At 41.7% G+C, this 25,855-nt stretch overlaps 2 protein-coding genes across 12 annotated transcripts in view; both read right to left on the minus strand.

Moving 5' to 3' along the window:
• Window positions 1-20,831, minus strand: part of caskin2 (CASK interacting protein 2) — a 90,532-nt gene extending 69,701 nt beyond the window's left edge. For 4 of the 7 annotated variants that reach the window (XM_057357983.1, XM_057357986.1, XM_057357985.1 and 1 more), the window contains exons 1-2: window positions 20,649-20,830; window positions 19,245-19,591 (exon numbers count right to left, since the gene is read on the minus strand). In XM_057357983.1, the coding sequence (XP_057213966.1) occupies window positions 19,245-19,338 (94 nt within the window). In that variant the 5' untranslated portion in view covers window positions 19,339-19,591; window positions 20,649-20,830. Of the gene's footprint in view, window positions 1-19,244; window positions 19,592-20,648 lie in introns of all 7 variants that reach the window. The other 3 variants (XM_057357980.1, XM_057357981.1, XM_057357979.1) reach the window with 1 other exon arrangement.
• A 438-nt stretch (window positions 20,832-21,269) lies between these two features.
• st6galnac1.2 (ST6 (alpha-N-acetyl-neuraminyl-2,3-beta-galactosyl-1,3)-N-acetylgalactosaminide alpha-2,6-sialyltransferase 1, tandem duplicate 2) lies at window positions 21,270-25,752 on the minus strand. 5 transcript variants are annotated; one of them, XM_057358933.1, is made up of 9 exons: window positions 25,594-25,752; window positions 24,028-24,277; window positions 23,458-23,620; window positions 23,094-23,262; window positions 22,864-23,002; window positions 22,508-22,611; window positions 21,894-21,977; window positions 21,673-21,772; window positions 21,270-21,574 (listed from the first exon to the last, which is right to left on the minus strand). In XM_057358933.1, the coding sequence occupies exons 1-9, from the start codon at window positions 25,698-25,700 to the stop codon at window positions 21,395-21,397; spliced, it is 1,296 nt and encodes a 431-aa protein (XP_057214916.1). In that variant the 5' UTR covers window positions 25,701-25,752; the 3' UTR covers window positions 21,270-21,394. The 5 variants fall into 5 exon arrangements, with proteins under 5 accessions (XP_057214916.1, XP_057214917.1, XP_057214919.1 ...); XM_057358934.1 differs by having other exon boundaries at window positions 24,028-24,273; window positions 25,594-25,702; XM_057358936.1 differs by lacking the exon at window positions 25,594-25,752 and adding an exon at window positions 25,199-25,564.
• Window positions 25,753-25,855: the final 103 nt, after the last annotated feature.

The raw sequence follows: 25,855 nt of genomic DNA on the forward strand, positions 1-25,855 counted from the left end.
CTTTATATATTATATTTAATTCTCACTTGAATGTAATTCCTGTTTATTTATTGTGTTTATTCCAGGTGAGCTCATTGGAGTCCAGTATTTGTTGCTTCAGACTGGTCAGGCACTGCAGGAAATGAACCCAGACTCTGAGCAGACAGCAGAGCTCCTTGATGACCTCAATGTGGAAGAGCGGGAGGAAGATGAGGCTTCTGTGACATCAACGAGTATCACACCTTAAGAGATCTGGATGTTGTTCTGTCACCACTGTCCACACTGACACTGGGTTCTTTCACCCCAGTCACAAACAGTGCCACCTCTGTCCTGGGCTCCTCAACGCCTTCATTGGTCCCTGACACCAGTGTTCTGGCACATAGCCTTCCACAGTCTGCGTCCCCTGTCCCCTCTGAGCCTTCTGATTTACCTGTCCACTTGGAGTTGGAAGATGCAGGGCAGGAAGGCGACGAAGAGACGGTATGTTCCACTCCTGTATTTTTTTTAAACAAAAATAAAATAACTATTTATTAAAAAACAATGAATTAATGGTCAATGTAACCAAGGTTACCATGGAGTAACAGCAAAAAATGTAGAATGTTATTAATTTAATAACGAAATATAAAAACTATCAAACACTTTCGAGTAAGTTCAAGAAAGAACAAGTTAATATTATTTATACTTTATGTATTTATCATTTTTATTTCATTGTTAATATGACCACTGGTGTTTAATCTGGAAATTGAAATGGGCCAATGGCAGTGCAGAATGTTGTATAGCGGAAGAATTGACTTCCGGGTTTTTACACACGAGGGTTTCACATGGAGTTAGAGGCCGCTCTCTCTATGTTTTCATACATGGATTCCTGCTGAGCATAGCATTTGCTAACTCTCTAGGAATGTGAATCGAAGAAGCAACCTAAAGTGAATTCCGTCAATGAATTTATGGTGAGAGAAGTATCTAAAGGAAAACGCAATGCACCTCTGCCTCGGGGTTCACCGAGGCAGAGTTGAAGGTAATCTTCAACAGCTGCCTCGATGAACCCTTCGAGCCAGCTGAGATGCGCCGGTTGAGACATCTGGGCTTCGCGGACCAGGTCGAAATCGCAATGAATCGTGAGGAGCCCAGGGGAATGTCCATGGCGGAGCGTCTCACGGGGCTGTCGGCTATCCCCGAGGACGGTCCCTTGCGGATCGGAGTTGTGGGCATCACCACACCGTCCTCTTCGCCGCCAGCGAGCCTCGGCGGGAAGAGGGGGAGACGTGAGTCCTGGGGCTCCACGTCTGAGGAGTCTCAGCCGGAGCCAGCCGCACCCTTTGCATCTTTCCTTCAGCCGACCTCCAGGCGGGTGGCTCGGCTGAAGAGGAAGAGGCAGCGGTGGGCAGCGTGGACTTCCCTCCCTGCCGGAGCAGCAGCCGGCATCCCAGCCGGTGTCCAGCCCGGCATCCAGTCTGGTAATCCAGTCGGCATCCGATCCGGTGCAGCCGGGATCCAGTCCAGTGCAGCCGGCATCCAGTCCGGTGCAGCCGGCGTCCAGTCTTGTGTCCAGTCTTGTGTACAGTCTTGTGTCCAGTCCTGTGTCCAGTCCTTTGTCCAGTCATGTGTCCAGTCCGGTAATCCAGCCGGCGTCCAGTCCGGTGCAGCCGGCGTCCAGTCCGGTGCAGCCGGCGTCCCAGTCGGCCATCCAGCCGGCGATCCAGCTTGCCTTCCAGCCGGCGTCAAGCCCTGTCCAGCCGGCCTTCCAGCCGGCGTCAAGACCTGTCCAGCCGGCCTTCCAGCCGGCATAAGCCCTGTCCAGCCCGCGTCAAGCCCTGTCCAGCCGGCCTTCCAGCCGGCGTCAAGCCCTTTCCAGCCGGCGTCAAGCCCTTTCCAGCCGGCGTCAAGCCCTGTGCAGCCGGCCTTCCAGCCGGTCCCCAGTCCGGCAGCCAAGCCGGTCCCTGGGAAACCCCCAGGGTCAAAGACTGTTCCCCCCAGGACTCCTCCTAAGTCCCCTAGGACTACGCGCCCTCGAGCGCAGCCGGGGACTAGAACTGTTCCCCCCTTGGACTCCTTTGTTCCCCCCATGAACTCTTGTTTTGCCCCCCCATGTTTGTTATTCTTGTTGTGTCACCCCAACCCCATGATTATCTTGTCTTGTTTGCCTCTGATTTTGTTTTCCTTGTTCTGTCTTGTCATGTCACTGTCTCAGTCTGCCCTGTCTCGTTTGTCTACCCCTTGGTGAGCACCTGGAGGTGCTCATTAAAGGGGGGGCTTCTGTCATGGCTCTGCTTCATTTAGTCATGTCTTTCTTGGTCCTGTAGCAGAGCCATGGCAAAGCCTTTGGTAATGTGTGGATAGAAACATATTATTGTCCTTTTGACAATAATATGCGTTCTCTCTAGTGTCTCGTCATTGGCCCCGCTCCTCTCGTTTCCTTGTTATCCTTCCCTGAGTGTTTTACTACCCACACCTGCCCCATGTAATTATCCCTCGTTTGTCTTCCCTTTATATACCCTCATGTTTCATTGTCCTGTGCTGGTGTATTACGTTGTGTATGTATGTGTATCCCCGTGTCGTGCTCCTCTTAGTTTGCCTAGTAGCAGCTGTGGACTACCTTTCCTTGTTTTGGACGTTGTGTCGTGGTTAGTGTTTATTGTTTATTTCACCCCTTCAAGGGAAGTGTTTGTTTTTGTTGAGTTATTGTTATAGTGATCGTGTCCTGTTTTCCCCATTGTGGGTTTTTGTTTTCTGTTCTGTTGTTTATTATTAAAATCTTGTGTTAACTCCTTCACCGCCTGCCTGCATTTGGGTTCTTCCACTCACGATCGTGACAATAGTATTATTTGAACAAGTTGTTCATTGTTAATAATAGTTTGTAGTTATTTATTATTTTTTAAAGGCGTTATCAAAGGCTGAAAGGCCTTTTTACACTTACTTGTTTTTAAATACATTCTTTATCATTCTATTTGTTTGTCTTTTATTTATTTTTTAATATTTTATTTACCTTAATTTATTTATATATAATATAATGTATATTATTTTTTATATATACATAAAACTATATACATAACTACATACTTTATGTATATAGTTTTTATATATATATATATATATATATACTACTACAAACATACACATATTACATATATACACTGCGTTCCAAATTATTATGCAAATGATATCTTTCTCTGGTTTTCCTAATTTGTCGATGCAAATGACAGTCAGTATAATTTTCAAGTAATCAACAGTTAGGGTACATTTGGAATTTTATTGAACAAACCTCCCACTGACAACAGTATTTATTTAAAAAATGAAAAACTCAAAATGCACTGTTCCAAATTATTATGCACAACAGAGTTTGAAAACATTTCATAGGTTGTAAAAAACTGAAAATGGTCATTTGTTGAATTTGCAGCATTAGGAGGTCATATTTACTGAAATCAAAAGCTATTTCAATCAAAAACATCCTAACAGGGCAAGTTACATGTTAACATAGGACCCCTTCTTTGATATCACCTTCACAATTCTTGCATCCATTGAACTTGTGAGTTTTTGGATAGTTTCTGATTGAATTTCTTTGCAGGATGTCAGAATAGCCTCCCAGAGCTGCTGTTTTGATGCTAACTGCCTCCCACCATCATAGATCTTTCGCTTGAGGATGCTCCAAAGGTTCTCAATAGGGTTGAGGTCAGGGGAGGATGGTGGCCACACCATGAGTTTCTCTCCTTTTATGCCCATAGCAGCCAATGACACAGAGGTATTCTTTGCAGCATGAGATGGTGCATTGTCATGCATGAAGATGATTTTGCTACGGAAGGCATGGTTCTTCTTTTTGTACCATGGAAGAAAGTGCTCAGTCAGAAACTCTACATACCTTGCAGAGTTCATTTTCACACCTTCAGGGACCCTAAAGGGGCCCACCAGCTGTCTCCCCATGATTCCAGCCCAAAACATGACTCCGCCACCTCCTTGCTGACGTCGCAGCCTTGTTGGGACATGGTGGCCATCCACCAACCATCCACTACTCCATCCATCTGGACCATCCAGGGTTGCACGGCACTCATCAGTAAACAAGACTGTTTGAAAATTAGTCTTCATGTATGTGTGGGCCCACTGCAACCGTTTCTGCTTGTGAGCATTGGTTAGGGGTGGCCGAATAGTAGGTTTATGCACAACTGCAAGCATCTGGAGGATCCTACACCTTGAGGTTTTCGGGACTCCCGAGGCACCAGCAGCTTCAAATACCTGTTTGCTGCTTTGCAATGGCATTTTTGCAGCTGCTCTCTTAATCCGATGAATTTGTCTGGAAGAAACCTTCCTCATTCTGCCTTTATCTGCACGAACCCTTCTGTGCTCTGAATCAGCCACAAATGTCTTCACAGTACGATGATCTCGCTTAAGTTTTCGTGAAATATCTAATGTTTTCATACCTTGTCCAAGACATTGCACTATTTGACGCTTTTCGCAGCAGACAGATCCTTTTTCTTTCCCATATTGCTTGAAACCTGTGGCCTGCTTAATAATGTGGAACGTCCTTCTTAAGTAGTTTTCCTTTAATTGGGCTCACCTGGCAAACTACTTATCACAGGTGTCTGAGATTGATTTCAGTGATCCAAAGAGCACTGAGACACAATACCACCCATAAGTTTAATTGAACAATATAAAATTAAATGTTTAGACACTTAAATCCAATTTGCATAATAATTTGGAACGCAGTGTAAAGCACAGTATACCTATTATAAAACTCAACACAGCACTGTACATCACAATCAGACATTTTACGAAGCCAAATATTCGATTTTCGATCAGCGAGTGTGGGCAGGAGTATTTCCGCTCGTATTACACTATATGGTAAAAAAAGATTTTGGCTAGCAAATATGAGCGTTTTTTTTAATAAAAATAAGAAACTGACACATCAGTTATATGACAGAAAATCCTCTGTACATTTCTGAGTACCTCGTTAAGCCAACACAACTGGATAGAACAGCAAAAACATGGAACATTAAATGTTTATTAGGTTAAATCCAGACTGCATTATATGCCAACTCGTGCACCCCTAAAAAATATCCCTAATATATTATCTTTGGGTATTGGAGTGAATCGTAACCTGCCATATTTTTTGAGATGTATGCTGTTTTTGTAATATGTCATAGCCTATAACAAACGCAGAAACTTTGGCTGTATAAAAAACTAACATCCTTTTGATTGAATAAGTGAAGATGGATGATATTAAAACGTTTAGTCTATGAGTTGTCCTGTGTGTGTCTGAAAGTGTAAATGCATATTATAATATTTACTATGTGTAATGTGTATACTGCAATGAGTAGCATGAAAATATTAGTATGTTTTAAATACCATCGTAGGATTGCTGGCATGCCACATGTGTTTTGTTGCCCCGGCGTAAGGTCACGGATGTTCTGTAGATGGACCGAACGATGAACACTAGACGTTCACAGCGTCACTGTCATCCCTCTCAGTATTCCCCAGTCACACTACCGTATATCAGGATCTATTGCTTAGTTTGTTTATTTATTGATTGCATTGTTGAAGTATAACATAACTGTAAGTTCACCTTTGTTTAAGACAACGAGATTTGAGGATATTTTGTAGGTATATGAACAAGTCAAGATGAGGAAATATGTTAATAAATAAAATAACATTGGCTCATATTGAAATGATATTATGCATATAATTGACGTTATGTACATAATTCACTTATGTGTAAATGTACAATACACGTGTATCAAGTCTGTCTATGCATTTGTGTTTTTTACAAATTCAGAGAATGGCATCATTAAATCCGACCGTGTCTATGAAGTTATGTTGGCCACAGACCGTGCCCATTACTCAAGATGTAATCCGTACATGGACTCGCCACAATCTATAGGTACGTGACACATTCCTGAGATGTCATTTTGTTGATAATGTTATCAACAAAAGCGCACTACTGTACCCTATGTGTATCACACAATGTCTAAACTCAGCACATGCATCATGATTCATGTTTCAACACGGTGANTTATATCCAGCAGAAGCAGTAACGTTAAGTATCACACCTCATATTGTTGCTGATTAGTCTTTCCAAATTGCCACTCTTAATGGGCTTGTTATCGCGCTATATTGGTTATTATAATAATTATATATTAGCTCAGTGGTAGAGCATTGCGTTAAAAACGCAAGTTTGTGGGTACGATCCCAGGGATTGCACATAGAACCATGTATAGGATAAAACAGTTAAGTCCTTTGGATAAAAGCCTCTGCCAAATGTGTAAATGTAATTGTATTTATTAACGCTGCCCTCACATGCTGTCGGGCTTATCGTAAACAATACGTAAAGTAAGTGTGACAGTACATGATAGAACAACGTTAAAAGCGTAGTATAACTGTAGTAATGCTAAACTATACCTGCTAGACCTCCATGCAGCATTTACTATCTTGCTCTGTAATCATTTTACTGCAATTCCCACACGAGCACCTGCACAGTGATTTATACATTATCACGACGGACCATGCTAATGCTTATCGATCACTTGAAGAACGTTAATTTCACAATAACTGCAAAATTACAACTAACCATTCGGAAATGTCATTTTCAATTCTTAAGGTTGTCACTTCTTGTGTCTCTCCATCAGTGTCAGATTCTGGTTCGTACATATAGGGCTGAACACCACTAACAATTACTGTTATTTTGATGTTTTGTTTTGGCCGGCATCAGCACGAGTTGATGAAAACTCCGCCCTCCTCTGGAGAGGTGGCTGGGATGAAAAGCTCATTAACATTTAAAGAGATACAAGCATAATCGGTGCGTTTTTACACACACTCAACAACGGGCAACTTCAACATTCTATAATATATGATAAGCTGGGTATTTTGAGCTAAAACTTCACATACACACTCTGGGGACACCATAGTCTTATTTCACATCTAGTAAAACAATTCTAACAACCTCTCCTTTAATGCAATTAGTGGAATAAATGTAATTAATGCTAAATGTAGATACAAGACTTCATGGTTTATCATTAAGCATTAAAGTGCGGGGGGCATGTCCCCTCTGCCCCCTTCCGGGAAATGTGCCACTGGTCGGACGTTATTGCGAAATGGCCTATGTGTGCCATTGAATGGCTGCAATCACAAAGACGCCCGATCCATTCAGGTTGTTGCCACGCTACAGTCAGGATGGCCTAAGGCGCTGCGTTCAAGCTGGGGAACAACAGGCCATTAAAGGTGGGGAAGAAGGGGGGGAAAGGGGAAAGAAAAAGAGAAGGGGAAGAAGGGAAAGAAAAAGAGAGGGAAAGAAAGGGTGAAACATCAAGAGAAGAGATAGCTCTTCCCTAATGTTTGAGTGTTGATGCATTTGCTAGTTTTTGAAGCAACAAAGAGTGCACATTTAATTTACATTGCTTTCTATTGCAGGCAGTCACCAAGGCGGAGGTTCGAATCCAGCCAAAGACAACGTTTTGTTTAATTATTAGTCTTATTAAACAAACAAAATTCTTGAATGCATTACTTTCAAAATAAACATATGTACTTCGTTGGTTGTGTTTTAAAACAAAAAGATACCTGTACTCTGTGGTATTGTTATAACAAATATGCAAGCCACAGCAAATATGTTGAAAAATGCCTATTATGCAAGAACAACAAAATACAGAAATAGTCCTTCTTATATATTTATATTTTATGTTATTGCAAGGCACCGAGTATTGTGTTTTACTAAAAATAATAAAATAATGAAAGTCAAAAAACATGTCTTGATAGTTTCTTTTTATCTCACAAATATGTTAACAGAAGAATAAAGAAAAGAAAATTAAAACGTTTAATAAGTTAAATAGCACATTTAATATATATATATGTTCATTTGGCAGACGCTTTTATCCATAGTGACATAGATTGCATTGTATTATACATTTGTTTCTGATTATGTGCAATCCCCTGGGATCGAACCCATGACCTAGGCATTGCTAGTGCCATGCTCTAACCACTGAGCCACAGGAAAGAAAAACTGCTGAAATACTTCACTTTGTGCGCAACAAATCTGGAATAAAAGAAAGTTTGATTTTGTTTTATTAAATTACAAAAAATGAAGAACTTTTACATGTATTTTTTTTAGATGCACCTGTAGCTGCTTGTTGAGTGAAATTGTTGACTGTTTATGGTTCCTTACAGACCTCAAACCTTTTAGTTTATCTCAAACTGTGTGCCAATAACTTATGTTCCCTTTCTGTCGGTCTCTCGGCGTTGTGTCGAGCCGACAGATGGGGTTCGTCCTTGAGAACCTATCGCTTCTGACTTTATAAAAGGCCAATGAAATTGGCGAATTAAATTTATCCGGGTATAAAAGGGAGACAGCATGCTGCATTCATTCACCGTTTTTCTTCAGAGCCTTCACACAGATCGACTTCGAGACTTCAAACTCTGTGCCGAATTACTGTTGGAATCTCACGACGTGGTGCAGCGGACTGTCCCCTCCTGCAGCAACTTCCCCTTGGCGTCTCGTCAGTTCCAGAAGTGTTTGAGTTTTTTTCTCTAAAAGAGCAAATTTCTCCAGCGTGGCATGTCCCGCTGTTCTCCTGGGTGCAGCCTCTCCACCACCGGCTAGCCTCCGCGGCAGGCGTGGACGGAGGGAGTCGTGGGACTCCCCGTCCGACTCCTCTAGCACGGAGCTAGTCGTGCCCCCCACCGCTTCCCAGCAACCGGCCACATGTCCTGTGGGCCGGTCCAGGAAAAAGAAGCCGAGGAGGGGGAGGTCCAGTCCGGTGCAGCCGGCGTCCAGTCCAGTGCAGCCGGTGTCCAGTCCTGTGTCCAGTCTTGTGTCCAGTCTTGTGTCCAGTCTTGTGTCCAGTCCTGTGTCCAGTCCTGTGTCCAGTCTTGTGTCCAGTCCGGTGCAGCCGGCGTCCCAGCCGGCGATCCAGCTGGCGTCAAGCCCTGTCCAGCCGGCCTTCCAGCCGGCGTCAAGCCCTGTCCAGCCGGCCTTCCAGCCGGTCCCTAGTCCGGCAGCCAAGCCGGCCCTGGGGAGACCCCCAGGGTCAAGGACTGTCCCCCCCAGGACTCCCCCTAAGTCCCCTAGGACTACGCGCCCTCGAGCGCAGCCAGGGACTAGAACTGTTCCCCCCTTGGACTCTTTTGTTCCCCCCATGAACTCTTGTTTTGCCCCATCCCCCCTCCCATGGTTGTTATTCTTGTTGTGTCACCCCAACCCCATGATTATCTTGTCTTGTTTGCCTCTGATTTTGTTTTCCTTGTTCTGTCTTGTCATGTCACTGTCTCAGTCTGCCCTGTCTCGTTTGTCTACCCGTTGGTGAGCACCTGGAGGTGCTCATTAAAGGGGGGGCTTCTGTCATGGCTCTGCTTCATTTAGTCATGTCTTTCTTGGTCCTGTAGCAGAGCCATGGCAAAGCCTTTGGTTATGTGTGGAGAGAAACATATTATTGTCCTTTTGACAATAATATGCGTTCTCTCCAGTGTCTCGTCATTGGCCCCGCTCCTCTCGTTTCCTTGTTATCCTTCCCTGAGTGTTTGATTAACCACACCTGCCCCATGTCGTTATCCCTCGTTTGTCTTACCTATATATACCCTCTTGTTTCTTTGTCCTGTGCTCATGTATTACCTATGTATGTGCATGTATGGTCCTGACGTTGTGTTTCTGCCTTGTCCTCTCGTGGTTCTCGTTCCTGGTTTATGATTTGACTGTGGATTCCCTTGCCTTGTTTTGTGACATTGTGTCGTAAGTCTGTTTTGTTATTTTCTAGTTTTGCCCCATCGTGGGAAGTTTTTGTTAGTGTTCTTGTTTTTTACCGTGTCCGCCTTTTCCCCCTTGTGGGTTTTTTGTTTCCGTTTTTGTCAAATAGTGTTTTGTTAACCCCTTCACTGCCTGCCTGCATTTGGGTTCTTCTCTTTCACCACGATCCTGACACTAATCTACCCAAAATTCATTTATTAATTCATTATTGATTATAAAATTAATGTGTTGGTCCATTGTGAAACATTTTTAGACACAGCGCTTTCCCACACTTTCACCAGTAGAGGTCATAGTCGAGCTCTGATTCAAAAATCGTCGAGTAATGAACCGTTTTCCGATACAATTTTGTTGAAAGCTTCAGTGGTTCAGAAAGCTTCATTTCGCCATCACTAGTAGACAGGACAAGAGAAACACAGGGCATATATAAAGGGAAGAAAATCAGGACACAAAACGAGGAACAGGACGGGAGAGAGAGAGAAAACAATGACAAGGAACAGGTTAGGAGAGTGAAACAATAATAAGATCATTAAAACGAGGGGGCGGGGTCACAACACTATGACATGAAAGCACATGGCAGACTGTCAAACAGTTGTCAAACAACTAAAGAAAACAACACAGAGAAAAAACAAAGACACGCTAGACAGGAACCCTGACACAAGGAGAGGATAAAAAGGACACGTAAGATATGCGTTGGCTCTCTTGAGTTCTGCTCTTGGATTCTTCCCGTTATTCATGCTCTGCTTTTTTACCTAAGCTCTGGGGTTCAGGCCATGCTTCCAGAATCCCCTCTTTCTTCTACACTTTGTCTCTTTTCTATCCCATCTCTCTGGTAATATCTCAATTTTACTCTTTTAATTGTATCATTCAACATTTTATTCATTTACTTTGTCATTTACTTTGTAACCATTTTACATGTTAAATCAATATAATCTGAAAACTAGTGCTAATGTTAGTATTTAAGCGCTCCACACACACTGCGCCGCCAAAAATATTATTTATGATGTAAAGAAATGGAAAATTTTTAGGGTTGGGAACCGAAACCACCGGCGCATGAGCGCGAGGTCTGCCTATGACCCAGCCCAGGATCGCGTCTCTCCGCGTCTTGATGTGGTAAAAGTCGATCTTGAAGTTCAAAAAATCTCTCAGACAAAGAAGGTTCAGGTGTCAAGGAGTTAACTTTATTTGATCAGGCCAAACAAAGTGAGATGTCCCCAGTCATCTGAAAACCAAGTGTTTTCCAGCCTACAGTTATAGTGAAACTTAGGAAAGGAGGTGCTTTCCTAAACCAATCAGGTAAATTCCCTTTATCTTTTATTTTGGCTTTGCCATGGCTCTGCTACAGGACCAAGAAAGACATGACTAAATGAAGCAGAGCCATGACAGAAGCCCCCCCTTTAATGAGCACCTCCAGGTGCTCACCAACGGGTAGACAAACGAGACAGGGCAGACTGAGACAGTGACATGACAAGACAGAACAAGGAAAACAAAATCAGAGGCAAACAAGACAAGATAATCATGGGGTTGGGGTGACACAACAAGAATAACAAACATGGGAGGGGGGATGGGGCAAAACAAGAGTTCATGGGGGGAACAAAAGAGTCCAAGGGGGGAACAGTTCTAGTCCCTGGCTGCGCTCGAGGGCGCGTAGTCCTAGGGGACTTAGGGGGAGTCCTGGGGGGGACAGTCCTTGACCCTGGGGGTCTCCCCAGGGCCGGCTTGGCTGCCGGACTAGGGACCGGCTGGAAGGCCGGCTGGACAGGCCGGCTGACAGGGCTTGACGCCGGCTGGAAGGCCGGCTGGACAGGGCTTGACGCCAGCTGGAAGGCCGGCTGGACAGGGCTTGACGCCGGCTGGAAGGCCGGCTGGACAGGGCTTGACGCCGGCTGGAAGGCCGGCTGGACAGGGCTTGACGCCGGCTGGAAGGCCGGCTGGACAGGGCTTGACGCCGGCTGGAAGGCCGGCTGGACAGGGCTTGACGCCGGCTGGAAGGCCGGCTGGACAGGGCTTGACGCCGGCTGGAAGGCCGGCTGGACAGGGCTTGACGCCGGCTGGAAGGCCGGCTGGACAGGGCTTGACGCCGGCTGGAAGGCCGGCTGGACAGGGCTTGACGCCGGCTGGAAGGCCGGCTGGACAGGGCTTGACGCCGGCTGGAAGGCCGGCTGGACAGGGCTTGACGCCGGCTGGAAGGCCGGCTGGACAGGGCTTGACGCCGGCTGGAAGGCCGGCTGGACAGGGCTTGACGCCGGCTGGAAGGCCGGCTGGACAGGGCTTGACGCCGGCTGGAAGGCCGGCTGGACAGGGCTTGACGCCGGCTGGAAGGCCGGCTGGACAGGGCTTGACGCCGGCTGGAAGGCCGGCTGGACAGGGCTTGACGCCGGCTGGAAGGCCGGCTGGACAGGGCTTGACGCCGGCTGGAAGGCCGGCTGGACAGGGCTTGACGCCGGCTGGAAGGCCGGCTGGACAGGGCTTGACGCCGGCTGGAAGGCCGGCTGGACAGGGCTTGACGCCGGCTGGAAGGCCGGCTGGAGGCCGCTGGACGTGGATCGCCAGCTGCGGACCCGGCTGGACACTGGCTGGACGCCGGCACACCGGACTGGATGCCGGCTGGACTGTACCTGGACTGGACACACGGAACTGGACAAAGGACTGGACACAGGACTGGATTCACAAGATGGAGCGCCGCTGCACCGGACTGATCCTCCGGCTTCTTTTTCCTGGACCGGCCCACAGACATGTGGCCGGTTGCTGGGAAGCGGTGGGGGGCACGACTAGCTCCGTGCTAGAGGAGTCGGACGGGGAGTCCCACGACTCCCTCCGTCCACGCCTGCCGCGGAGGCTAGCCGGTGGTGGAGAGGCTGCATCGGACGAGGTGGAGGGTGCGGAGAGGCCCACGACCCCGAGCTGCAGGGTCTGGCCCTCCGGGATCGTCGCCAGCCCCGTAGAAGACCCCGCCACGGACAGTCCCCTGGACTCCTCGTGATCCATCGCGATCTGGAGCTGATCTACGAAGCCCAGGGGCATCAACCTGCGCATCTCCGCAGGCTAAAAGGGTTCGTCGAGGCAGCTGTTGAAGATAACCTTCAACTCCGCCTCGTCGAACCCTGAGTGGCGCGCAGTGGAGAGGAAGTCCATGGCGAAGGTCTTCACGGGGGTGCCCTTCTGGCGAAAGCCGAACAAGGTGTGAGCCTGGCGGCTCCTAAACGCCTCGTCCGTCTCCTCCATGCTGCCCGCTGGGTTCGGTGTTGGCTCGTGTATTCTGTCAGGATCGTGGTGAAAGAGAAGAACCCAAATGCAGGCAGGCAGTGAAGGGGTTAACAAAACACTATTTGACAAAAACGGAAACAAAAAACCCACAGGGGGAAAAGGCGGACACGGTAAAAAACAAGAACACTAACAAAAACTTCCCAGATGGGGCAAAACTAGAAAATAACAAAACAGACTTACGACACAAGTCACAAAACAAGGCAAGGGAATCCACAGTCAAATCATAAACCAGGAACGAGAACCACGAGAGGACAAGGCAAAAACACAACGTCAGGACCATACATGCACATACATAGGTAATACAGAGCAAGGACAAAGAAACAAGAGGGTATATATAGGTAAGACAAACGAGGGATAACGACATGGGGCAGGTGTGGTTAATCAAACACTCAGGGAAGGATAACAAGGAAACGAGAGGAGCGGGGCCAATGACGAGACACTGGAGAGAACGCATATTATTGTCAAAAGGACAATAATATGTTTCTCTCCACACATAACCAAAGGCTTTGCCATGGCTCTGCTACAGGACAAGAAAGAATGACTAAATGAAGCAGAGCCATGACAGTTAGGGGCCACTGTAGAAACAACATGGTTCCGTATTAAAGGAGCCGCGGTATATGTAGATAGAAATAGCTCATTCTAAGGTAATAAAAACATAACGCTTCATTATGTAAGGTCTTTATGCACCTCTGAAGATATAGTTATGTATATTATATTGCATTTCTGTCCTAGATCCTCTAAAAAGTACACACTGCACCTTCAAGTTAGGCTATAGAGTATAGATTACTGTAATATTTTGTGACATTTATTTGTGAATCTTTTTGTGTTTCCAACTAATTTTGTTTGCGTCTGCTGGTGGATTGTGTTCATGTTTAAAACACCAATTTATCGACTTAGATCACATTGTGTGGAGTCATGTGACGTATGTTACCTAACCACATGCCTTTTTTATCTCGGCTCATCCACTAAGCTCAGACACCTTGACAATTTTCCAATTGTTTTGTTTGATGACGTTTTCGTCGTGTGGCAGAACGCTTAAAATTGTTGTTTAAGAAATGAACCGAGAGCCAGTGTTTTTTGAAGGGTATTACAGTAAACCTTTTCCTGTTTTTGTTATGCTAATTCCTTTTGAGCACACTGTCATAAAGACTACAATCACAACGGGTACAGTCAGATTGTCTTTATGCGTATCTCCAACCAGCAGACCCTTTTTTGCTGCTTTTTTATGCAAAAATGAGCAATAGTAAAGCTATATTTTTTATTTCTTTCAATATTGAGGATTATTTGTAAAACAGTTTGCACTTTACTCTCACTGTTATATGTTCAATGTTTATCAAGTTCAAAGTTTATTCGTCAGTACTGTTATGAAACATAATAACGTTATACCTTTAATAATNTTTGGTTATGTGTGGAGAGAAACATATTATTGTCCTTTTGACAACAATATGCGTTCTCTCCAGTGTCTCGTCATTGGCCCCGCTCCTCTCGTTTCCTTGTTATCCTTCTCTGAGTGTTTGATTAACCACACCTGCCCCATGTCGTTATCCCTCGTTTGTCTTACCTATATATACCCTCTTGTTTCTTTGTCCTGTGCTCGTGTATTACCTATGTCTGTGCATGTATGGTCCTGACGTTGTGGTTTTGCCTTGTCCTCTCGTGGTTCTCGTTCCTGGTTTATGATTTGACTGTGGATTCCCTTGCCTTGTTTTGTGACGTTGTGTCGTAAGTCTGTTTTGTTATTTTCTAGTTTTGCCCCATCGTGGGAAGTTTTTGTTAGTGTTCTTGTTTTGTTACCGTGTCCGCCTTTTCCCCCTCGTGGGTTTTTTGTTTCCGTTTTTGTCAAATAAAGTGTTTTGTTAACCCCTTCACTGCCTGCCTGCATTTGGGTTCTTCTCTTTCACCTCGATCCTGACACTAAACAGACAAACCGCTTTACAAAGCGCATTTCGTAAATACGTTATCTCCTTCAGCAAAGAAGCGAATACGTGACCACATCTTAGCTCTGTGTCAGCATACAGAGTGCTTCGAAAGGGAGGGGTGGAGTGAGCCGTTGGTTGCAGTTCACAAACCTCACCACTAGATCCTGCTAAATGTCATACACTGGACCTTAAAAGTGCATTTAGGCTATTTTATAACTACAGTATGTCCACCTACTGCGACTCAAATCCATGATCATTGCATAGCCACATTGCATGGTCTACATTAAAACTGATTTAGACAAACAACATTCCACATTGATACTTTAAATACATAAGCAACTTTACTTTTGCTCCTTCAGTAAAAACACAGAAGTATATTAGGGTTCAATAGACGTTATAGAAATAATAGAAATAAATGCAGGAAAAGTTTATCGCACATTGTAACAGATGGCTCACAATAACATGCCCTGTAATCAGCAAGGCTTTGGGTGAACAAATACATTTATTGTGCACAAAGTACACATTTTTGCTTCATTTTGTTTATTCATAAATTTAAAAATCTTTAGCCAACCTTCTATACAGAAGGAAGTAAAGAATGTATTTAAGATAGACTTTAACTGATTGATCCTGGTTCCTCACTTCTGGGGAAAGATAAAATCATGAAAAATGAAAGCAGACAAGAGTTCAGATAAAGTTCATATCTGTTGCATAGTTGGTTTCATCATGTGTTTTTAAAGGGTTGCTGTACAGCTGATGACTGTAAACAACAAGCTTGTGGAGAACCAGTCAGGGCAGATAAAGCTTAAATTTACCTTGCTGGGCTAGCAAAGACATAAAAACAACTTAACCTTAAGCAGGATGTTCTCATTACGTTAAAGATATATAGACATTTAATTAAACATCTTTGCGTGCCATTAATATGTTTAAAGTACCACTGTTTTAAGTAAAATATTGTATATGCAATACTTTAGCATTATTACTCAAAGCGCTGCTTTCTTGGTAACATTAAGATACATTACACTTGCACTCAACCATTCCCAAACAAACGTGTGTTTGTGGATCTGAATGTCCATAGACGTTTACTATCAATTGAGACGCTGACACCAGAAATGACGCAGAGAAGGGAAGAAAGTTCAAAGCTGAAAGCTGAAGTAACTACATAAGACATAATGTCCTTATCGATGACAGCTATGACAATTACATTTCATTCTGAATCTATTTACACTAGTGAACCAATGCAAAAAAGTAAAGCTATTTTATATGCAGTCATATCCAGTGAGGATTTAGATCTGAGATGCACCACGTGCTCTCACAGCCCGCATGTGTTTGTATATTCTACAGTCGCTCTGCGTTCTGTACTCTAATTAGGCCGAAAATAGAAAATGTATGCATGTTCTCAGATACAGCTAATAATACTGTCCATTCTCTTAATAATATTCGGTTCTAATGAGAATTTTAAAGGAGGCCATCTGCTTAGTTCAAGGCTTACACCATTTAAACTAGATCAGACTATGACTGGCAACATTGCTCACTGAGCAGATTCCAAAACAGTCCTGAATAATCAGACCTATCGATAGCACTTTATTTTACAGTCCTGTTACCCATGTACATACTATGTACTTACTATATAACTGTGTAATTACTATGTACTAACCATGAACCTACCCATAACCCAAACCCATATTAAGTACTTATAGTTACCAGTATTTTGTCGGGTAAGTACACTATAAGTACACTGAAAGTGCACATACTGTAAAATAAAGTGCAACCGACCTATCAGTCATAAACAAGAGTATTTAAACCTGTATAAAACATACAATCATAACGGAACACTTCACATGAAGATCAGATTGGCCTCCAGCCAACTCATGTTGCACAGCTGATATCTTTACCCTGGTAATTTACAGGGCTACTGCATTCTGGGCAACAAGAGAACCGGAAGAATAAAAGAACAGATGAACTACAATAGCCCAGTGACATTGTTAAAGTAGAGTGAACTGTGTGCTGAAATCCAATTCTCTTTAAAGTTAATCTGTGGGTTTGCCATATGGGTTATAACTGATTCGTAACAGAATGGGTGGGGCCGGGGATGAGCACATACAGGTTTTGCTTGGTAAATGTCAATGCACGACAATTTACAAATCAGAAACATGCAGAGATTGACCACATATTAATTATCTGTGCACCGAAACAATGTGCCCGATCCAGCTTGAATGTGACATATATTATTATTTGCAATACAGTAAAATAATTGAAAATATTCGGGTTTTGGCTTCTTTTGTAAATGTTTCCCCAGTCCTAATGAGAATATACCCAAGGTGCTACTTTTCAATGAACTAAAATGAAATGATAAACCCGTTCTAGTGGGACTCAGACTAGAGCTGTCACAATATCAGATTATCTCAACTGTATTATCTCAATATCAGTTGGATATTTGAAAAAATACAAAGATAAAGTCAGACATTAGTCAAATTATTTTTTTATTTTTTTTTGGCCAATGAATCAAACTCAAAGCACAAGTGTAGGGATGCAGGGGAGATTTTGTAAACATTGTGGCAGTTATATTAATGGCCGGCCAAGTATATATTTTGCGTCACATTTTGTCATTTTTTATCCATCCGTGATAATGACTATATCTGCGATTGATTAACTAGTGGATAAACACTAGGATCCGCATCTTCTCTCTTTTCTGACTTGTTTGGTGCGAGTGGTGCAGGGCCGTGTGCGCGTCCTCCTCTTCAGTGTTCGCATGCACTCTCTTATGATGAGCTCCATGTGTGTGCGAGCCCTCTGCCTCTCATCCGCACGTGTAGTTAGCTCCGTGTAGTGTATTTAACTGTCACTTGCATTTTAAATCAAAGAAGCGTTCATAATACAGCCAATGTTGGAGAAGCTACTTTGAAATTGTAGTTAGATAAGCTACAAGCTAATCATTAATAAAAGTAGTTAAGTTACAGCTAAGCTACCCGTCTGAAAAAGTAGTTAGCTAGACTACGAGTTACTGTAAAAAAGTAGCTAGCTTCTTTGAAACTACTTTTTATTTTTTACAATCTCACATTAAAAAAATACAGGAGTGCAATATTTATTATAGCAAACTGTATAGTAAATTTCATTTCATGAAATTTCATTTCAATTAACATCATCCTCTGTATGTGACCTGCACATAATTGGTCAGTAACTGACCTTCGACCTCTTTGCTTAGTCGGTGAGTAACTGACCATTTTAACTGTCAAACAAGATTCAGCATATCATTTTAATTCCAGTGCTAAGTGCTCTTGCATGTTAACGAAGATGCCTTATTTACAATTAGCGTTTATAAAAAGTTGTTACTATATGTGCACATTTGAATAAATGGTCGAATAATGCTGACGGTGATTTTATGTTAAGTTTTGATGCAGCTGTTGGTGCCACCTGACCAGACAAACTCAACAGTAAGTGCGTTTACATGCACAGTCTTACTCCGATTATGCTTAATAAGCTGATAACAAGTAAGGTCATGTAAATGCGTAAAACGGTTTTCTTTTTGGGGGGAAGCTCATAAACAGCGTAAGCGAAACCCGTCGCCTATTCCTCCGATTTCGCGCTGCATGTAAACGCCTTTACCGGTTTTCTCTCAGTTTTTTTATGTGCGCATGTCTGACACCGCAATAGTAAAAGTCCCAAATGTAATTAATAGTAAAATAATGCATAAAAGTCCACTCTCGAATCATGCAGTTGATGTGGAAACGGCAAAATGAAAAAACTATTGATGCATTTGCAGGTACTGGGGACATGAGAAGATATATAAAAATACAGCTTCTGACCGATTTCCCGTGGCATTTTTAATTAGTAGGACTATCGATGGTGACTTCACTGTATGCGAGAAACCTGGAAAGTCTCAAATTTCCATGTAAACGCGGTTTTCCGCGTAGCTGGTTTATTTATATGCATTTAAACACATGAAAACAGGTTTGTTTTGTAAGCTGATTTTTGATAGATATCCATTTATTTTGTGCATGTAAACGCCTCACTGTTATTAAGGCCAGTGTAATTGTCAACACTGTTGACAGCTCAGATGTTAAATAGTCATAGATGGTTTTGGCATGACTACCATTTAGGCAAATTAATTCACTTGAGGTTTATGTGCTTGAGAATGATATTTAAACAAAATGGATAAGTGACAAAAGAAAAATAATGAGTGAACAGGTTCAAATCAAAGTGCATTTACCCTATAAAATGTTTTCAAACATGCAAAATAGAAACTCTTCCACCAGGATCACGTACATTTCTGAATGATGTATAATGCATGAGAGATCCAAACTGAATGTGAATTGACCAACATGCTGACTATCCACATGAAGAAAAATCCTAAAACAAAATCTACTTACTGTTTCGGTTGGTCTTGATCTTGGCCAGGAGTTTATGAGCTAAGGGAAGGTCTCCATTCTTCACAGCCAGAAGAAGGTCCTGCTCCTTGCCCATGGCTCTTATCCAGCAAAAGTGTTACAATCTGGGCTCACACTCTCATGATCCTTTGTATTCACAAAACGACGGATTTGGCCTTTGGTTTACCATATCATTTTCACAAACATGATTCAGAGATTTACCACATGAAGCTTTTCATTCTTCTTTGACAGAAGAAAAGTCGTCTTTAGACTTATGGAGATATTCTACATGAAGTAGATTTTTGTTCTTGAGTGCAAGTCATCTTCATAAACCACATCACAGAGTATACCTTGGGGAACAACAGCCAAGCTTTATTATCACCATAATAACCTCGTTAACAGATGAAGAGTTTTGGTTCCAAAATGAGAAAATCATGTTTTTTATTATGTTATCATGCTTTTATTTTGTTTTATTGTGTTAGTTATCTGTTTTTTTTAGTTATTCTGGCTTAAATCAAAACAAACCAACTGCAGTTTGATTGATATTAATTATTACAGATATTTTTACAATAAAAACATGATTTTTGAAAATAGAGTTATCTCACTTTGGAACCAAACTCTTGAAATATTTTGCACTGTACACTGTGCATGCTACACCTTAAAGTGATAGTTCACCCAAAAATGAAAATTCTGTCATCATTTACTCACCCGCTTGTCATTTGAAACCTTTATGATTTTCTTTCTTCCGCAGAGCACATAAAAATATACTTTGAAGAAGGTTGGTAACCGAACAGCACTGGCCCCCATTCACTTCTATTATATGGACACAAAACCAATGCAAGTGAATGGGAGCCAGTAACCAACATTCTTCAAAATATCTTCTTTTGTGTTCTGAGGAAGAATGAAAGTCATACAGGTTTGAAATGAGAAGAGGGTGAGTAAATGATGACAGAATTTTATTTTTGGGTGAACTATAACTAAGGTAAATAAAAATACAGTAGTCGTTTTTGAAGAATATATAGCACATATATTAAATCTGTGGTAAATGCCAATATCAAAGACATAATATGCTAACTGGCTTTTTACCCAAAAGCAAATATTTCTAAATTATCTGACAGGTTGCTGATGTAATACAAGTATATTATTAAAACTATTATTATGTCGATATCTTACCATATAACGATAGCACGCGTGCCTGTCATGAGCGTTTTACAATTTTACTGCAATAACTTTGCGGTCATGGTCATGGAAAGTAACACAAAACGGACAACAAGTCAATGACAATAATTCGACACAACTTTTCTGACCGGTTACCTGTCCGGAAGGGTTTAATTCTATAAGGCAAAATAATCGATTCACTTGCCTCCACAGATCAAATATGCAGCCCGTCTGTCAATATTAACTCACCTGCAAAAACTCCGGTCGCAAACGATATCCACAGAGTCCAGAACAGCAAGATTTTAATTAGTACAATCCTGTTTATAATCTCTAATACCGTTCGTTCAAGCGCGAACGCGAAGTGCCATACTTGGGAACGTGTTTGACACGCTACTGTCAGATGCGTGAGCGTGCCCGTCTGCCACGCGCCCGCGTGCTGTTGCTCTCTTCCTGAAAGGTGCGCTATATTTTTTTCCAGCATATGTTGTAAGTTTAATAAGAATGTAATATAAAAAATAATTCTCTATGCATTCGGGGATTTTTTGATATTATAGTATAACGCATTTTTAATAAGTTTTATTAAATAATTTACTCAAAAATTAACAAGTGGTAGCCCACACAACGTAAAATATTTTTCAATGGTTATATCATAGTGACTGGCCTTATTACTAACAGAACCCCTAATGTGAAATCAACTTATAGGTTTTCTGAATGTAAGTGTGACATCTAGTGACAAAACGGTGTAATAGCCTATCACAATAGTGGTGTTTACCTGTTTTATAGAGATCATAGACTGGGGGTCCACGCCCCTCTTGATTTGGATGACAGGATGTTAGAAAATCGCAGACGTGACCAACTGATATTCTTGGTTTATTTATTTATTTAATGATGTGCAACAAGTCACAACAATACAGATTTTCCCAACCCTTTATCTCATTGTGGAATAACATTTATTTAGACTTGTTTAAGTGCTTCAAGGAAATTCCCATTCCCACCTAGCTATCAGAATTTCTCAGATACAACCAGATATGTTTGTCATCATGAAGTTTCCTCCAGGTTTGCATCTCCAAGCGATAATCGTGATTTTCAAAAAACACCATTTTAGTGTGTTTGGTGTCATAGTAGTAGTTTGGATATTTCCAATGGTCAGCTGTGCTAAAACCATAGACTCTCACCTAAATAAGAGAAATGAAAGTGAATAAATTCAATGAGAAAATGTATGACTTGGTGAGTAATGGACGGTCTTCCATCCCATGCAAAAACAAACACTTACAATGTCACACATGTGCATAGCCAGCAGAAGAGTAAAGGCTCCATTAGTGGGTCTGACCACCCACCATCTTTTAGTTCGTAATCGTTTTGCCTTAAGAAACCTAAGGTAAAACAGCAGTACACATCAAATTTAACTAATCCAAAATAAAGTAACCTCATGCCTACTAGTGGCATTAAATCATACTGTAGTGTCTGCTGCATGCATGTAATGTTCACCCATACCGGTTCCGCACATATCTGAGGAAGTCTGGATGTAGGACATAGTAGGAACTTTCATTGAAATGCCCGCTGTAGTAATTCCTTGGCCTAATAAAATCATACAACAGGTATTTTTTAAATTGCATTGAATGCAAGAAGCTTACATATTGCTCGTAGGTAGGTATACATTAAAGAGCCAAAGCTTTGCACATATGCACAGGGAGTCATTTCCAGTGTTGCATTTGGACAGCTATGCGATCTTTTTAATATCTTTCTAACCAGCTGTATTTGAAATGAAGCCAAATAGCTTCATGACACAATTTTTACATTTTTTCTTAATGTTGTTGCAGTCAACAGCCACCAGTTCTTAGCATACTATATTCATATTCAGTTAGATTGTTTGTAAAAGATTAATAGTATTACAAGTACATTATCAGAAATCAGAAAAAAATGAACCACAACAGTATACTGTAGATGAATGGAACTTTCATGTAGCGTCATGTTTTATTGTGTGATTTTTTTTACTTGGGCATGGAACTTGTGTTCTGTACTTGATATGTGCAACCATCAACAACAAAATTAATCACTTTCATTTCAGTTTATGATAACACAATGTTAATAATCTCTGAATGACTTGCGTTCGTTTACGATATTCTCCTGATGGTATACTTCTGTCCTTCATGAGGGACTCCAGAAAGTTGTAGTCTCTTGGACCCTCTGGGATTAAAACATATTTAATGTCCTAATACGAAAAAGATAAGAAAAAAAGAAACACCACCTTAAATTCCGAACTTGCAAGCATGAGAAAAAATGACCGTATTGGTCATTATAGCAAGACACTTACTAATACTAGTAGATTTAAATTCATCTTAATTTTCATAAATCCTTAGAGCTATCAGTAAAAAAATTAAAAATAATTCCTTTACAGAAGGAATTGCTCTATGGTGAAGCAAACCTAATAATGCGATTGTGTGTTTATCACCATGTGGCACACCTTGTCAGTAGGAATCTGTGTGAAACCTCTCTTTTTGTGTAATATTAAGGAGCTGATTAAGGAATGTGCTGTGTGCACATAAACTGAAGTCCTTTTTCCAACATCCTCCTCATGCCCTGCTATAATAGCAGCATTCATCCTAACAAAAAAAAGAAACTTAAATGACCTTATATAAAAATAAAAATATTATCAAAATATTCCTTCTGTAAAATGTGACTTAAGAATTGGACCTGAACACATAATGATTAGAGTCAATCTCTGTTCCCAGTCCGGAGCCATTGAGAATGCCTGATGTCCCAACAACAGCACAGCGAATACAGCCATCTTCTGCGTCTGTGGCTACTTGCAATATTTGGGTAGAACTAAGTTTTGGGATGGTATCAACAGCTGCTTTTATGGCTATAAAAGGGAAAATATAGCCTACATCATAATTTTGGTGCCACAGTTTGACATATATGTCACACATTCACCTACCAGACAGCAAGGAAAATTGACTTAATGTTGCCTCAATGTTAAATTGGCTATTCTCAAAATTGACTTAACATTAAATCAATTAACTTCACTGTCTTGGTATATTTTGCTGATCATACAAACCTGTGTAATTGACTCCCATATAGCCAAAGGGATTGTTAAAGTGATAAAGCCTGTTCCACTCACTAACATTAAGGTGATCACTTTGTAAAAACAGCTGAAGGTTTGGGATAAACGTCTTGCTAAATAAGGGATCTGTGGAATTCCGCAAGGAGGTTGTGCATACCTAAAACACATTGGAAAATGTCATTAAAAAAGGTTAGTTATACAGTATATAAAAACAAAAAAAACTGCCTTAAAAAAACATTAGAACCTTGCTCTAAACACATTGGAATAGATTTAATAGTTATAATGGGAATTGTAATGTTTTAATGAAACTACAATTGCGTCTACTGGTAGGCTATGTGAAGCTTTCTTTTGTTATCTGGCAGATGGAAACCAATAGAACACCATTAAATCCTATTGGAACAATACCCAAAACAGGAATTTTGCAATGGCTTAATGTAAAAAGCTAATGGTGCAATGATTCACATATCCAAGTGAGTGAAACCACCCGTTTAAAACCCTTTGTGCACATACTGACCCCCACTGGACAGCCCAAAATACATTAAATACAGGTCAATGTGCACTTACACTCTGATTAAACTGTGGATCCAATCGATACAGATCATCAAATTCCCATTGTGGCAGAGAGGTAAAATTGTGCTTGTCCATAGCTGGTACAAGAGTGGATTGCATCTCGAGATTGACTGAATTTTTTGTCACATTTCCTGTTGCAATCGCAGCATCCCTCGTAACAGGATTCTCCGTTGGGTAAACTTGCACAGCTCTCTGCACTAAACTTGTGCCGTTGCTTTTCTCGACCGAAAACAAGAAATACTGTCTGAAGAGACGGGAAAGCACAGTTATCGTACTAGACCTATTACACCTTTCTCTTAGCATTGACGAAACATTTGGATTAATTTCAAATAATCCAACAGACTGCTTTAGCCTACTGTTTTGTGTTTTAATTTGCTAATCGACTAGCGCAGAGGCGTTGCTAGACCCAAAGCTCTACTGGGGCACAGGCCCCCATTACTTTTTCTATCACTTTTTTTTCTTAAAAACCTTCTGTGTGCAAGAAGAATGCAACACAATGCACTATACTGTACAAACTTCCCTTGCTTAAACCACTATTCCTACAGTGCAACAATACTGGGGAAGGTAAACATTATGCATTTAAAAATATTAAAATATGAATATTAAGTCTTCAACATACTTAACATAAACTGCATGGAAATAATGAAAGCAAGAAAGATTTTTTTCTTGCACATCTGCACAATGACAACAATCAATAATTACATCTTTTCGAGAATTTTCAATTATAGTATTTCAAGAAACCAGTCATTTTATGGCTCCAACTAATATAAAGAGCATATTTTATCTTAAAGAAAACGATATTTTCAACAAAGTTGATTCATTTTTTGGTTATCTCACCCATAGTTACTGCCAACTTGTCCTAAACTAGAGCCAATGAATTAAATATTAATTTCTGCAAGTACAGAACACAAACGCTTTTCTAAGCAACAATGCAATTTTACAGACTTTGACAAAGGTTTTCCTGAAACATTTTCCTCTAATGTCTGAGACCTGACTGGCTGGGAATGTTACAGTAGTGTGTTTATCAAGTCTTACCTGCCTCAAACTCATCATCTCCTTTCTGCTTCCATTTCCCTGCTTTGCACAAACCAATTCTGATGTCCATCTTCAGGGGCTGTTAATGATCGAGTCAAACTAAGATGATTGATATTATTTAGAAACTTACTTTAGTTTCGTCATGTTTTCATAGCCTACACCAGTCGCGTGTCGTCACCCTTGCGCGCCTGATGCAGTTTTTGCAAGAAGGAAACACACAGACGCGCACGGACATAGATTTCTGCGCGAAAATACGGCACGAGTTTGTGTTTTCGGACCGGTTAAAGTGCGCGACTGCGTCGCTTTTACAAGAGTGAATTAGGTTACTATGTTGCATATAGATCCGTTTTTGACGCTAATGTAAATGATTACACTGACAAATAAAGTAAATTGTTAAAACTTAAACTTGAAATGTATACTGGGGCACGTGCGCCAGTAAAAAGGGTCTAGCGACGCCCCTAGCGTGCTTGAATAAAAACTGATTTACACAGACTAAGTTTCCAGGTTTAATGTTAGGTATTTTACCGCGTGTTTGTCTTTAAAATGCATTTGTCGTCGTAAAATGTAACAAAAAGAAACAGAAGAATCAAAGTTGAAACCGATATAGCCAGAAAAATCCTCGCTACCAACATCCTCCGTGAACATCACGTGACACCCGCGCGCACCTGTTCGTCTTCAGCACGATTAGGTTGCGGCTCCAGACTCAAAAATGTAAAACGAACCAGAAATGACAAATTTGTGCGCTGTTCACACTGGTATAAATACATATAAGATTTTCTGACACGGA

The sequence above is a fragment of the Triplophysa rosa genome, linkage group LG18 (assembly GCF_024868665.1).
Source record: "Triplophysa rosa linkage group LG18, Trosa_1v2, whole genome shotgun sequence".
Taxonomy (NCBI): Eukaryota; Metazoa; Chordata; class Actinopteri; order Cypriniformes; family Nemacheilidae; genus Triplophysa; species Triplophysa rosa.